This window comes from Rhododendron vialii, chromosome 12a (genome assembly GCF_030253575.1).
Source record: "Rhododendron vialii isolate Sample 1 chromosome 12a, ASM3025357v1".
In the NCBI taxonomy this organism is placed as follows: domain Eukaryota; kingdom Viridiplantae; phylum Streptophyta; class Magnoliopsida; order Ericales; family Ericaceae; genus Rhododendron; species Rhododendron vialii.
In genome coordinates, this window is record NC_080568.1 from 33,100,513 (window position 1) to 33,116,020 (window position 15,508).

The 15,508-nt window shown below is 38.6% G+C and overlaps 2 protein-coding genes and 1 pseudogene across 2 annotated transcripts; 1 reads left to right on the forward strand and 2 right to left on the reverse strand.

Annotated features, from left to right (window-relative positions):
* Positions 1-166: 166 nt before the first annotated feature.
* On the reverse strand, positions 167-4,408 carry LOC131309851 (protein NRT1/ PTR FAMILY 1.2-like). The gene is made up of 4 exons (XM_058336515.1): positions 4,012-4,408; positions 3,383-3,600; positions 1,641-2,194; positions 167-1,265 (listed from the first exon to the last, which is right to left on the reverse strand). Exons 1-4 carry the CDS (start codon positions 4,103-4,105, stop codon positions 317-319), a joined length of 1,815 nt encoding a protein of 604 aa, XP_058192498.1. The 5' UTR covers positions 4,106-4,408; the 3' UTR covers positions 167-316.
* Positions 4,409-6,295: 1,887 nt separating this feature from the next.
* On the forward strand, positions 6,296-8,957 carry LOC131309690 (thymidine kinase-like). Its single transcript, XM_058336288.1, has 4 exons — positions 6,296-6,322; positions 8,232-8,330; positions 8,580-8,747; positions 8,835-8,957. The coding sequence occupies exons 1-4, from the start codon at positions 6,296-6,298 to the stop codon at positions 8,955-8,957; spliced, it is 417 nt and encodes a 138-aa protein (XP_058192271.1).
* A 638-nt stretch (positions 8,958-9,595) lies between these two features.
* LOC131309691 (uncharacterized) lies at positions 9,596-14,640 on the reverse strand (annotated as a pseudogene).
* Between the last annotated feature and the right edge of the window lie 868 nt (positions 14,641-15,508).

Below are 15,508 nucleotides of genomic sequence, written 5' to 3' on the forward strand. Positions count from 1 at the left end.
AAAAAACGGCCCAGCCATTTCTCCGGCCAAATTTGGCTGAATAAAATGGCCTTGGGCGCCGTTTCTGCCACATCAGCCTTCCATCCATTTTCAACTCCTGCCAAATACCCACCAAAATAAATAATGTAGAAACAAGAACTGGCTTTTGAACCCAAACAAAATCACAAGACAAACACTTCTCCGGACATTGAAATACCCAGATTTTGTACCCAAATTCGCAATTATAGTAATTGAATTTCAGATTAGCGAGGAAACCTAAAAAATTGCATCTTTTTAACCTCCCTAGAAATTGAAGGGAAAAAAAGTGTGGTGATCTCTACGCCCCATCTTCCTCGGACTTTCCTTCTCCATTCGTAACACCATTTCCTAGTATATGCAACTCTTCCTCCTTAAGATCTTTATCATCTTTTCCCTCATCTTGAAGTTTAGAGAACCCTTGATCTGCACAAGGCCCGTATGCCCAACAACACAGAACAAAATAAAGCAGATTAACAGAACTCAAAACTGCGAGAAGCCAATAGTAACTCTCGTAATGACCCGTGTTAATATTACTCGAAATCCAACCCTCTTTTCCCCCCCTTTTGGTGACATTATTCACAGTACTTAGTATCAAACTGGCCAACAAACTCCCTACAGCCATTCCTAATCCAGATAGAGCCACTGCAATGCTTGACATTCTCTTTGGCAACTCCGAGTAGAAAAACTCATTTGATGCAATCACGTTCAAAGCTTCTGCGACACCAATCAATACATATTGTGGTACAAGCCACATAGCCGACATATTAACAACTCCTGCGGGGTTATTGTAGTACCCACTCTCTATCGCTTTTCTCCTTCTAAAGTGCTCCACAATTGCTGCAACTACCATGCCCAGGAAGGAGCAAAATAACCCAACACCCATTCTTACTTTCATGCCAACCGAAAAGGGTTTTCCTCTTATTTTCGAAGCTAAGGGAATGATAATCCTATCATAAAGAACGATCCAAACTATCGCACCGATGATTGCGAACATAGTGAAGGAGCCAGCAGGTAATTGGAACCCTGGAGTGATGTGTCTATTCATGGATTCAGCTTGGAGTAATTGGAAGGTGCCCTGACTTAAGTTTACCGATATCATGATCGATGAAGACCACAAGGGCATGACTCTGATGAGTACTTTCAGCGCCTCGACTTGTTCCACTGTGCAGAGACTCCATGTATTAGAACCCACTCCTTCTGGAGTTATGTAATCAGGGTTCCTAATGATGCAAGCTTTGTTTAAAAACCTGAAAAGGAATGAAATAACAGCATTTTCATCACTCCAGAAATGGAGAAGCTGTAAAATGTTTCCACCATAGAAAATCTTGATTTCAGCTTAAGCAAAGCTAGTTTTAAATACTCTTCTTCCAAAAGTCCTGTTTGGTTGCAGTTTTCAATCCCTTCTTTGGTTCTGTCTAAATATTTTTTTGGAACGCTGGTTGATGATTTTCTAGACATTCTTTTTCAAAATTTCTAAAGCTGAAACCTGGAACCAAGACACTTCGACGTACAGCTTCTTAAGCATAAGCTAATAAGCTGGCAACAAGTGAAAACCACCCAAAATTCAAGCTAAATAAGCTGCAAAGAAGTGGGAAATAAACGGACAATAGTACGGTTAGTACCTAAGTTTGTTGGATGGCTCGGATAGAGTCGAGTCACTCGTGTGATGATACCTCAAATTCGATTCCTCAAACGGGAATGCTACTTTCCTGTTCTTTATACAAACCACAATCACTCGTGCAAGGTTAGTTAACAAGCTCGTGTCAGCTTTCTGCTTGATATAAAGCGGAGAGGCAACGAAGAACGAAAGAGCAGACAAGAACATGAGGATCACTGGAACTAAGAATCCCACTTTCCATCCAGCATTATCTTGAATGTAGACGATAACCGAGAACGCAATCAAGAGCGATACAACAATTGAAGTGTAGTACCAACTGAAGTATTTCTCCAAGACTCTCTTGTTGTTGGGATTGTTTATTTGGTCCAGTTGATCTGCTCCAAAAGCCAAGGAGCACGATCGAATCCCACCGGCTCCGATGGACATTAGCATGAAGGAGGAGAGAAGGATTGCATACTGGGATCCTGTAGGCTGTTTGCAGCTCTCCCCATCATATTGGTTGCAGTGGGGTGGCCTTGCTCGTGGGATCATAGCCGTTATCCATAGGAGGACCAAACCCTGTAACAGCAAAAGTAAAACTTAGATTACAAATTGGGTTTAGATCAAGTTTGTTTCATACTGAAACAGATTATGAATGAACAATCAAAAATTCTTCACACCCACCATGGAATATATATTTCAATTTGAGTAACCAATAGGCAGTAAAGGAATGTTTTAGAGTATGGCTGTTATGATCCCTTTTCTTTTTTTTTTTTGATAATCAGTTGTATGGGCCAGCTTACGCGCACCTCCACCAATCCTACCGTTCACTAACAGGGCCCCATTTAAAACTAGAGCAAAGTTTTGTATGGACTGACCCCAAATGAGTTGATAGTACCGGAGATGTTTGGAACCTGAGACCTTAAGAGGGAGCAAACCCCGAAGTTTCAAGCTTTGACCACCACACCAAACCCCTTGCGGTTAAGGCTGTTATGATCCTAATCCCACATAGGCTAAGTATGGACTTGGCTTTATGTACATAAATTTCGAAGCATATTGATGTGAGGTATCACTGGATTCGGGATGTGTTGGACAACAAATTATTAGAGCTGGAGAAAATCCATACTGACCAGAATGGTGCACAAACATGATGACAAAGAGCATCATGAAGCTTGCAGAGACACAGCGGGTATGGTGGATCCCTTCTCATGAGGCGGAGGACGCCCGCTGCACCGAACAAAGGCACCCTCCCCTTGCAAAGTCGGGTTTTAAGGGTGGGTTGTACCCATCAATATGGTATATTTGGAATCTAGGTTCGAGCCATTGAGGGCGACCTATAATAGCCTTGAATCTTGATTAAAAAACTTAAAAAAAGCTCGGCCCGTTTAGTACTCATACCGAGCTCAAGTTCTCAAATACTCTCTCCATTTCATAATGTTTATTTGGTTAGCAAAACAAAAAGGAAAAAAAAATAATGCATTTTTTACAAGAAAAAATCAAACTTTTTTCATAAATTAATTAATTTTTTTTTTGTAAAAATTGTATCAATTTTACGTTCTCGTTTTGGGTACCGGGTAGATATTATGGGACAAAGGGCTTGAGCTTGACACTTCGGCTCCATTCTGAGTTTGAGCCGAGCTCCAGCTCATTGAATTTTAAACAGGCTTGGCTTGCCTCGTTTGCATTCCTATAATGTCCCCGATGAAAGTCCGGAGAAAGAAAGACAGTTGAGAGAGAGAGAGAGAGAGAGAGAGAGAGAGAGCTTGCCAGGAGACTGAAGATGGAGCCAAGGCCAATGGTGAGGAATCGACCCAGATATGAATCAGAGATGAAAGCCCCAACTAGTGGGGAGAAATTGGTAGCCGCAGACCAGAAAAAGAGTAGGTTTGTCCCTTGGGTTATCCCTATATGGTAATCTCCCATCAAATACAATATCATGTTTGGCAACAATCCATAGGTAGCCACTTTCTCCAATGCTTCATTTGCTGTTCATTTTACCCACAAACACAAAAACAAGTTAGAGATTAGAAAAAAACCCAACAAAACCCTAAAAGCCCATCGAGGTCATCTCTTTCGACATATGTTTTCATTTGTCGATTTGAGCCGTTCATTTTTTTATGAAGAATCAAGTTGCTCAGGTATTGATAAAAGCTTGGTTGAATCATATTTGTCTGAAGAGAAATAGACGGTCAAATTAAGTATGATCATCCACTTTTCTGATAACAAATATGATTTGCTTAGATTGATTCTGATATTTCGATTGAGCTAAGTTTTGCGACAGATGGTCTACACATCAATGTCTGGTGTACGTCGACACAATGAACCGCTGGTGGGTCTTATTAGTGAGCTAGGGATCATGTAAGAGGAATGGAAGTGTGGATAGAAATATTGTGAACCTAGGATGAATGGCATGGTTATGAGGCCACCCTTTTGCCTTCTCCTTGGAGGCTGCCCCTGCTCCATGTTGTTCTCATGTGTTGAGACCCCCATCTCCTTCTAAAAATGCAAATTTCCTCCCAGTAATATCTAGTATCTTGCGCTTTACATAAAATTCACATAGACCAATCTTTGTTGATGCAGGAAGGCGTGTTGAAAAAAGAGATCGGGCGACAAAGATCACGACAACTCTTCCTTAAACCTGTTTATTCTGAGAATACCTAGGAATAAAGGCAATAACAATTGGTTGATGCACACAGAAAACCCAAAAGTTGGCGTAAAAGTGAACACTCTTTATAATTTCATTAATTATCAAAAACTGAATAGCCCGAAGGCTTACAACCCTCAATTTATAATAGAAGAAACCCTACACACTAGAAAATAAATAAAAAGGAAACTCTAAAATAATAATCGAGCTGTTCTTCTCGACCAAGTCATTCTTAAAAGGAAACTAAATAAACTAGAACACTTATTTCTAAAATTGCAGGACTAATAAGGAAAACTTAATATTCTACTATAATGTTTTCATTCTGCATCATTTGTTGGACCAATCACTCAGCAAATTGGATGATTTGTAAAGGTGAAGGAGGATGGATATATAAGTTGGATGATTTGATCCCTCACTTCTGACTTTGCCAGCTAGCTTGATTTTGGACAAAATTATTAAACAAAATATGTTCTGAAAAATTCTGCAATAAACAGTACTGATAGAATAATGAAAAACTTCGCCTTTTGAGAATATGGATGGCACTACAATATTTTGGTACTGAATTTTGTGACGTACTGTATCTTTTCAACCTATACAAACCAGTTTGAAATATAGAATGGTTGATATCGCTGACGTAAAATGATATCAAATGAAAATGAAAACTTCACGTGTAACTTCTAAGCTCTTACAAATTGTAAAGTGGACTTCTGCACGAGGTCCGGATCGTAAGAAAAATGCGGAATCCTGACCTAAAGAGAGCTGCTAGTCTGAATTAACTTTTTTTTTAAAAATAATTGCATGATCGTACTGATTCGAGCTTGACCCTAATACCCCCACCCCCCTCTCTCTCTCTCTCTCTCTCTCTCTCTCTCTCTCTCTTACTTTTCGTCAATTGAATGTATTAAAAGGCAACCAAAAAAAAGACCATTGGTTAGCTTCTAAGTGTCATACAGTCATAGTAAGAATTTTGTTTCTCATTCATGTTGTATTCCGCACGAAGTAGAAATTTTGACTAAAGATGTATTGGGTTAATGGAGTTCTATGAAAGCGACTTTGATCTTGTCAAAAAAAAAAAGAGAGACCAAAGTAGAGTGCAAAATTATCCTCAAAGCATATTCTTCGCCTTAACATATTTTATGAGAAGAGCGATATGCATACGGAATGAGGGTATGCAAATTTTCGAGGCCTCAGGTGAGATTACGAAATGGAGCCAACAGAACCCCTGTACTTTTTCTTTAAAAAAATAAAATTCAAATCAGTGAAAGTTACATCAAATTGATATTTTGCAGGGAAATATATATTTTTAAGTATTCTGCAACATTTATATCATTAATTACACTGTCAAAAATATTTTAGTACACCATTGGTCCTACTCTGACATAAAAACTTGTTGCACTTTGTTGTTTAAAATATAGCAGGGCATAATAGGTCTAAAAGGGACCCCATAAACAAATTAAGTGGTATAAAAACGGCACATACTTAAAACAAACTACAATACGTCTTAAATCTCCTTTTTTTATTTTATTTTAATTAAATCGAGTTTGTAAAAAAGAATAGTATAATGTGGAATAATTTTTTATCTCAATCTTTTGGTTCATATTAAAACTAGATCGTGTACTTGGTGAATTGGTTGTCTCATTTCCCCCCTCAGTGGACACCGGAGTTTGAGTCCCACAAGGGACGGGTTTGGGGTTCAAGGCTATAAACAGCCTCTGAATCTCTTGTTGACTAACATACCCCCACTAATGTATACAATATTGGGAAGAAGAAAAAAACTCGTTGGTTTTGTTTCTCAAGGATCCTTTTGGGTGCATAGCTTTCATTTTCATTCGCAAACCACATTCTGCAATCTGCAGATGATCAAAGAACTCTTGGTGGTTCAAGAAAAATTACGTAGACACCTGAAAAATAACGTGCCAGCGCCAACACCAAATGATCAAACCTGTACCCTCTCTAGATGAAGGCCGGACTTCTCTGCAGTCCAGTACTCCTTGCACCAGACTGCATGAGATTTGGGCCATCGATTTCAACTATCAATGGTTTTGATTCATAATCTCTTTGCGGTAAGATACGTATGTGCACTAGCCGTTGGACTGCAGAGAAGCCAACTCCATTTCAAAATTTAACGATGTTAAGCCCTAATTAGCCCATGAGCAATGTTGGATTGTCCCGCCTTATTTAGGGTGTGTTCAACTAACTAAAATAAGTATTTATTTTTCAAATGGTGGTGATGATGTTAGTGCGGAAGTCGTAGTGATCAAGTGATAGTATTTGTGGTATAGACACCCAAATTTTAACTTCCTAAAAAATTAAAGTCATGTCTTAGGCACTTTGGGCGAATCTCGATGATGAAACAGTTTCTGTATGCTTTGATGAAGTGTGAAAAGTCTGATGATATTAGTAGTGGCCTGTTTTCTACCCCCATTTCATCAAATAAAGTTTATTATTTTTATTTTTGATTTCCACCATCTTTTATTTCTTTGAAAACCCTCTTTATTGATGTATCATAGGTCTTTATCCGATTTAAAATGAGGGAGATTTGAGTGTTTCGCCGAAATTATTTATTTTTCGACCAACTAAGGGTAAAATGGTCATATCATTTGATGTACAAAAATATTAGGCTCCAAACTACTTGGGTTAGAAAGTAGGTTCAACAAGCTTTCTAATGGTTCAAACCACGTCAAAATTGGAGTTTGAGAGTGTCTATGGCAAGACCACAAAGTTTGGCCATTTTGTGAACGTTAGAGAATGCGCTTGGGGCGCAATGATGTGCGCCTAGGCGCATATAGGTGCACCTGAGGCACATATATAAAAACTACACAATAGGTCAAACTTCACGGGCACTTCTCGAACACTGCCGAACTCTGATTTGTGCGTGGTTTGGATCGTTAGAAAGTTTATTGAATCTGCTTTCTAACCCAAGTAGTTTGGATGAAATTTTATTTGTACATCAAATGATTACTATTTTACCCTTAGTTGGTCAAAAAATCAAATTATTTCAGCAAAACACTCATATCTCCCTCCTTTTAAATCGACAAAGACCTATTATATATTGATAAAAAGAGTTTTATTAAAAGTACTAAAAGAGTTTGCACTGTTTTTGCTTTCAAAATTGTCTTTTGGCACTTTGGGTGAATCTCGATGATGAAACAGTTTCCGTATGCTTTGATGAAGTGTGAAAAGTCCGATGATATTAGTAGTGGCTTGCTTTCTACCCCCATTTCATCAAATAAAGTTTATTATTTTTATTTTTGATTTCCACCATCTTTTATTGCTTTGAAACCCTCTTTATTGATGTATCATAGGTCTTTATCCGATTTAAAATGAGGGAGATTTGAGTGTTTCGCCGAAATTATTTGTTTTTCGACCAACTAAGGGTAAAATGGTCATATCATTTGATGTACAAAAATATTAGGTTCCAAACTACTTGGGTTAGAAAGTAGATTCAACAAGCTTTCTAATGGTTCAAACCACGTCAAAATTGGAGTTTGGGAGTGTCTATGGCAAGACCGCAAAGTTTGGCCGTTTTGTGAACTTTAGAGAATGCGCCTGGGGCACTATGATGTGCGCCTGGGCGCATATAGGTGCGCCTGAGGCGCATATTTAAAAACTACACAATAGGTCAAACTTCGCGGGCACTTCTCGAACACTTCCGAACTCCGATTTGTGCATGGTTTGGATCGTTAGAAAGCTTGTTGAATCTACTTTCTAACCCAAGTAGTTCGGATGATAATTTATTTGTACATCAAAGGATATTATCATTTTACCCTTAGTTGGTAAAAAAAAAACAAATTATTTCAGCAAAACATTCATATCTCCCTCCTTTTAAATCGATAAAGACCTATTATATATTGATAAAAGGTGTTTTATTAAAAGTACTAAAAGAGTTTGCACTGTTTTTGCTTTCAAAATTGTCTTTTAAACATTGGTAATTGATGGCAGTTGGATGTGATTGGCATTGACTAAGCTCAGTTCTTTGATGAGTCCCTTTCTGATTTTTGCAAAGCAGCTGATCTTGATGGAAAAACTATAGTAATTGCTGGGCTGGACGGCGACTACCTGAGATTGGGCGTACAAATCCTTTCCTTTCTCTTCCTGTCCTGATAAAAATTTGGATCGGCTTGTTTCATTAAAAAATAAGGTCCTATTTTGATGATGTACTGCTTTTTGCTTGGAGTATTTTACATCTATAGTTCCAGCTTCCTTCTAAAAATGGTGGCCATATCTCTATGATACTTATTTGTATGTGTAATCAAATGTTTGTTACAGAAAGAGCTTTGGTTCAGTGCTTGATATAATTCCCCTTGCTGATTCCATAAGTTAACCAAGCTGACAGCCCAATGTGAGCTTTGTGGCAAGCGGGCGTTTTTCACCCCACGGAAGACTGGGGAGACAGAGACAGAATTGATTGGTGGTTCTTATGTCTATATGACTGTCTGCCGCCAACACTATGTCATTGGACAAGCTGTTGTAGAAGCAGTGCAGAATGTCCTGAAACCTTGAGGTTATAGTTGTTTATTGATATCTGTACTTCACATCCTCATATTTCTTTTGGCTTCTATGTATTTCAATCAGATGTCTGGAATACTTGTACAATTTGGATTTTCTGATGTTTGTTTACGGTTTAGCATTTGCATATGTTTACAGAAGAAACTTTGCTACTTGCAATCTGATCATTATTTGGCACTTGATCAGTAGTTTTGCCTTAGAACTTCATGCACGAAAGAAGGTAAAAAAGGCAGCAATGCATCCAGAATGCAATGACAATGGATAAAACATGCTTTCTTGCCTAAGTCATCAAGAATTCGATCGGACTTGCAGATTTCCTAGGAAGGCATGAAACATTGTAACCCCTTACATGGACTCCTATCTGGATCATAAGTATAATTCTGCTTACATTAGTGTCTTGACGGAAAGATGGAAACATTTAATTTGAGGCTTTGCTTTTTTCTTAAGAAAATGCCATCAACAAGCTAGAATAGACGGTGATTTTAACAGACGCATACAGATTGGATATACGCAGGGACATTGTGTGATACTGTGATTCATTTACTTCCCTCTACAATAACAACTGTACTCATCGAAAATGTTCTCACAGATCTTTAAAAAAAAAAACGTATAACATCACCTGTGCATATCTGTGTTAGGACAAATACTGAATCCAAATTCACCTTCTTCCGAATATCAATTGGATGGATGTATTGGATCAGAAACAACTATATTGAAATAAAAGAAACAGAATGTAGTTTTCATTATTATCACTAACACCTTCAAAGCAAGCATGGCCTACAGGGAACGAAACCAAAAAAACAAAAGGCTAGACTATGTGTAGTTGCTGGAAAAAGTAGGGGCTGCATCCCGAAACTTCACCTCAGAATTTGGAAATTGGAAGCTCCTCCTCATCATAATCTACCTCGGACAGGAATGGGTCCTTTACAAGATCAGCTGCTGAGGGTCTTTCCCTTGGCTGGCCTATGCATTGCTCGATGAAGGCTTTCAATTCCAGATCACTAACTATGTTCAAGGCTTGAGCCTTCACTCCCGCTGTCACTTTCTTGTATATCTTGGCTATACTATCACACTAACTATATGGTATCTCCAGGGTCACCATTTTGAGCATGCACATTCCAAATGAGTAAATGTCTACTAACTCACTGTAATCTTCCTCATACAGTTCCGGTGCCATGTACTCTGGTGTCCCCAACAATAAATGTGCATGATGGGTTTCATCTACCAAATCTGTCAAACCTAGATCACCAATCTTGACCTACACATCAAATCAGATCCAGTTTAGCTCCTGACATCAGAAAAGTGATTCGACGAACAGAACTACGCTCAACTAAGGTACCCCGATGATGATACTTACCAAAAAAAGGGTACCCCGATGACTTCACTTCCCTTTTGTTTGTTGTAGCCACTAATTAGTTCCAGTAACAAACGTTTGCTGTTGGGAAAAATGGTCATGCTAACTGGTAACAACCACCCACTAAAAATGTAGAACTTCAATAACATTTTAAGCATTTCAATTCACTTTCATATATTTTCCTATAATTTCTCATACTCCAACAAACACCTTAACCCATGTGTCCAGTAGGCTGTTGTCAGCATTTTCTTGATAAAATAGCATTTCATTTTATTGGTCAATTACAACTAGAAAACCACAAGGAGATTACTACTTCAGAATTTTAAATTCATCCGCATACTTAGCAACCAAACTAGGTTTCATTAAGTTGAAAGAGAGAAACAAACCTTTCCGTTGATGAAAATATTACTGCGGTTGTGGTCTCTTTGAATGATGCAAGGATCATGGGCATGGAGATAATACAAACCCTTGAGTGTCTGTCGCAACCACTTCCTCATTGCCTTCATTGACACATGGCAATGCTTCTTCCTGTAATCCCTAAGATTCCCGGAAATGCATGCTTCAGTAATGAAAATAAGGGTGTAATGCTCATCGTCCCTCCAAAAACTATAGAGAACAATAATGTACTCATTCTTCAATGACTTCAGCAAAGCAAACTCTGCCGATGCCTCTTGATGACTGAGGGATCATTACTAAACCTCCCTAACTGAACTTGATTCCACGCCACGTCTGTTCCTTCCCATTGATCAAATCCCCCGCAAACTTTCTTGACAGCACCAGCTCTAAGGAGGTCGCTATACCGCCCAAACCTTCCAGATGGACCAACTACAACAATGGTTCTTTTGTCCTGCTCAAATGGATCAGGACCTTCAGACAGAATATCAAATATGTCTTTCAGGAAAAATTCCAGGAGCGGGAAAAGACACAAGGCAAACACTAAAGGAGAGAAATCAAATTCCTGATGACAAAACCTCGAATCAGTTCACAACTGCAGAACAAGAGAGCCCAAGTTGAATCTGTAAACAAGCAAAATTAGAGATCAGGGATTGAAATAACAAGTAATGAATTGAAAAATACAAATTCCATGAGGCGGCACACTTTTAGGCTGAGATATTTAACTTTTCAAATCAAGACCATAACTGGTCAGTCTAAAGCACATTTTCACCAACAAAATTTATCGTCATTAGACATAAAATGATGGGAAAATGTAGTGGAACACAAAGGAATACACTTTGGTGGCAACTGAAATGATAGAAAATATTGTGGAAGACCAAACCATTAGACATGTAGTCCTCAGAAAACCAAGCAGTTCAATGTAATTTGCTCATTAATATAAGCCGAAATTCTTACTAATTCTTTCCGATGAGATACTGATTGCTATTCTAATTTGCTCATTAACGATGTTTACTATTGGTTTCGATTCAATGAAACTAAACTCATAATTATAAAGGAAAATTTCTTTCATATCGGTCAGTCAGATAATTTGTCTCCTTCCCCTCTATAAATCCAATCGTCCGCATCTTTTCGCTCTAACACCACCTTCATCCCCTGCAAGGATTCGGAATCAATACACTACCAACACATTTAAATGCATTATACTCCTAGACGTATACATACACATACCGGTTCCTGTTTGCTTGCAGATTTCTAAGAATTTACCATTTGAATTGCAACAAAAGCCAATAATAGTGAAAGCACATCAAGGAATCATGTTTCATCAAAGTGAACTCTCATGTTTCTGCCAGTTAGAGAAGCAAGAATGTGTATGTTCATTTATGCTTTCACTATAATTAAGGAAACTGATTTTCGCGCTCCACTTTTTACTATTGATAGCGCTCCACTTTTAACATAAAGTTACGAGTAACTTCATGAACAAAATGGAGCACCATCAATAAAAAGTAGAGTGCGAATATCAAAATCCAATAATTAACTGTAAAGAAGCAGAAGAAACAATTTTCCAATTGCACAATAGTTTTCAGCAATTACTCTTAGAACAAAAAGATTTGAACGAATTCAAAAGTGGCAAGACAATGACGAAGACAATTCGAACAAATTCAACAGTCTGAACCCTAGATATGCCAGTTTTACGGGAGAAGCAAGATTGTGCGTGTGCGCGCTTGTGAGAGAGAGAGAGAGAACCCTGCGCTTGTGTGAAATACGGTTGTGTTACTGTTTCCCAAAACCAGTACGTAGGCGTGGTTACCGAGCGGGTTTTGCTCTTACTTACTAAAAGCGTGATTAGCGTATTGGACATCGTGGTTATAAACTTTTACATGACTGTTGGCCGCTACAAATTACGCTTGGCCGCTACAATTGATTCTGGACGCGTTTAATTATCTTTGGCCGCGAATTTTAGTAAGCGTGATTACTTTGCATGTTTTCCTGGCAAGATACCTCGCAGTTTTAACATGCGAGGTCTAACAAAACTTCGTGTCTCCAAAACGACTGCGTATACAAGTCCCTCGCATCTCCAACGACGGCAAGACCACGACGCCGTCTCCCCTCGTCATCCCGTCGCCGTACATTTTGGTCGCCGGCCGCCGTCCCTCAACGCCCACTTCTCTCTCTCTCTCTCTCTCTCTCCCTCTGCTATCTCTCTTCTCCCTCGCATAACAGGTACATCTCTCTCCTTTCCCGGTAACTATGTTTGCTTTCAATTTGGATTGATAATACTTATATCCATATATAGGGATTTTAGCATAAAGTGGTGCTTAATTGGTATTAAAAATAAAGGACACATACTTAGACATGAATTGAAAAGATCTTGAAAGGAACATTGCTGGTGAACCAGAGGAAAGCCGGGTCAATAATTATTTTGGCAAGGTCTACGGAATGCATGTGTTGGAGCAAGAAAATCTGAATTCTAATCTACTTTGATAGGTTTTTCTGCACCAATTTTAGCATAGCATTAAACTTAATATCTTCGTATTTTGTGAAATGGTGTGCAAATTGTCGTTAGCAATGTTGATGCAGCCGTAGTTATTCAAGATTCTGCAATTTTCTCAGGAATGCACAAACTGCATCATTTGGTACCTGAATATTCAGTTTGAATTCTGATCAAGCGCGTAATAATATTCGATTGAGCTAACTTTTTGCGTACTTGTTCTATGCACGAGAGTGAACGTTTCCAAGCACTTGTTTATTAGATCTATCCGCCTTCTTTTTCACTCAATCCGCTTTCTTTTTCACTCTGCCAACCCTTTTGATTCTTCTTCTTGCTATTTCAGGTATTAGATCAATCCGCATTCTTTTCCACTCAGCTAGCCCTTTTGATTCCGTAAGTGCGTAGATAAGGACTGTAAAGATATATCCTCATGAAATATATTCTTGCCGTCAGTTATTAGTTTCTTTCGCTATCGGAACTCTTAAAGAAGGAAAAGAAAATTTCTAGGACACATTACTGTAGTATACTTGAAGTGGTGAATTTCTGATCTCTATACCCCATCTTCCTTGGACTTTTCTTCTCCATTCTTACCTACATTTCCTACTGTAGGCAACTCTTCTTCCTTCAAATCTTTACCCTCATTCGACGCTATGCTCGACATGCTCTTTGGCAACTCCGAGTAGAAAAACTCATTCGACGCAATCACATTCTGGGCTTCTGTGACTCCACTCAGTAGATGTTGTGGTACAAGCGACATAGCCGACATATGAACAACTCCACTAGGGTTATCGTGATAGCCACTTTCTATGGCTTTTCTCTTTCTATAATGCTCCACAATTGCTGCAAGTAGCATGGCCAGGAAAGAGCAAAATAACCCAAGACCCATTCTTATTTTTACACCAACCGAAAAGGGTTTTCATCTAATGTTTGAAGCAGAGGGAATGATAATGCAATCATAAAGAAAGATCCAAATTACTGTACCGATTATTATGAACATAGGGAAGGAGCCTGCGGGTATGAGGAACCCTGGAGTGATGTGTCTGCTCATGGATCGAGCTTGGAGTAATTGGAAGGTGCCCTGACTTATGTTTAGCTCTTCAACTTGGTCTACAGTGCAAAGGCTCCATGCATTTAAAGCTTCTCCTTCTGGAGTAATATCCTCAGGATTCCAAATGATGCAAGCTTTGTTTAAGAACCTGAAAAGGGATGAAACAACAATCCAGTCATGGAGAAGCTGTAAAACGTTTCCACTAAAGAAAAATTTGGTTTCAGCTTGGGAAAAGCCAGCTTTACAACAATCTAAAAATCCTCTTCCAAAGGTCCTTTTTGGTTGCAGATTTGATAATCTATTTAGTTCTGTCTATATGTTTTGGAACATGAAAATTCTTTCGGAAATTTGTTGTAAAAGAACTCATCTTTGGATAGCATTATAATCTAGAAAACATTTCTTCTCGAAATTTAATGAGTTATGAGTGTCATTATTATTACGCCATTGAGTAGGTCACGGATTCGATTCTCGAAAATAGCCTCTCTGGTTGTAGGGATAAGACTACATAAATCAACCCTTCCCCACCCCGCATATGAGGTAGCTTCATGCATTGGGTACGCCCATTTATGTCACCAATGAGTGTCATGGATAAACCAAACCAAACAGAGCCTTAAGTCGCATCAATTGGGATTGACCACTTGAATCCCTTTCTCCATTGAGCTCTGTCTATGGCATCGTGTTCCATAATATTGAAAGATCCTAGATCCTTTTGAACCACTGCTTCTAAAGTCTATTTTGGTGCACCCTCTCCTTGGTGCTAGCATATACCATAATCGTATCACTTGTTAGCCTATACCATAATTGTATCACTTCTATCTATCACATTGGCGGATCAATGATAGACATGTCACAACCGCCGTAATCTATTTTTATCTCATCATATTTTCTATCAGTGGTACCCTTACCATTCTGCGAAAGTCTCTGTTTCTAATTATATCTTGCAAAATGTTACCGCACATCTTATCTTGACATTCCCATATCAGTTACAAATATATTTCTGAAAAGTATGCTTGTTGAAACTGACTTGAAAAGTACAACACACCGATACATTGCTCTATAATTTAAGTTGAAAATCAAATAAGCTAAAAACCAAAAAAGAGGAATCAAACACTTTGAAGTACAGCTGCTTAATAAGCACGTGCATTCAACCTTTAAGCTGAATAAGCTGCAAATTAGTGCGACATTCAAAATTTAAGCTAAATAAGCTGCAAACTAGCGGGAAACAAACAGCCAGTAGTACCTAAGTTTGTTGGTTGGCTCGGAGAGAGTTGAGCCGCTCATGTGATGATACCTCAAATTTGATTCCAAGGATGGCAATGCTACTTTTCTATTCTTGACACAAACCACAATCAACCGTGCAAAGTTAGTAAACAAGCTCATGGTTGCTTTCTGCTTTGTATAAAATGGAGAGCCAATGAAGAAGGAAAAAGCAGACAACATGAGGATTGCAAGGA

What these genes read in the sequence shown, in the direction of transcription:
- LOC131309851 (XM_058336515.1), bottom strand. Translation starts at nt 4,105, where the DNA reads ATGGGGGTCTCAACACATGAGAACAACATGGAGCAGGGGCAGCCTCCA. An exon ending in GCTCCATCTTCAGTCTCCTG is followed by an intron (nt 2,195 to 3,382) that starts GCAAGCTCTCTC and finishes TTGCTGTTACAG; the next exon opens with GGTTTGGTCCTCCTATGGAT. An exon ending in GAGCCATCCAACAAACTTAG is followed by an intron (nt 1,266 to 1,640) that starts GTACTAACCGTA and finishes ATTCCTTTTCAG; the next exon opens with GTTTTTAAACAAAGCTTGCA.
- LOC131309690 (XM_058336288.1), top strand. Translation starts at nt 6,296, where the DNA reads ATGGTTTTGATTCATAATCTCTTTGCG. An exon ending in TGATTCATAATCTCTTTGCG is followed by an intron (nt 6,323 to 8,231) that starts GTAAGATACGTA and finishes GACTAAGCTCAG; the next exon opens with TTCTTTGATGAGTCCCTTTC. An exon ending in TTGTAGAAGCAGTGCAGAAT is followed by an intron (nt 8,748 to 8,834) that starts GTCCTGAAACCT and finishes TATTTCAATCAG; the next exon opens with ATGTCTGGAATACTTGTACA.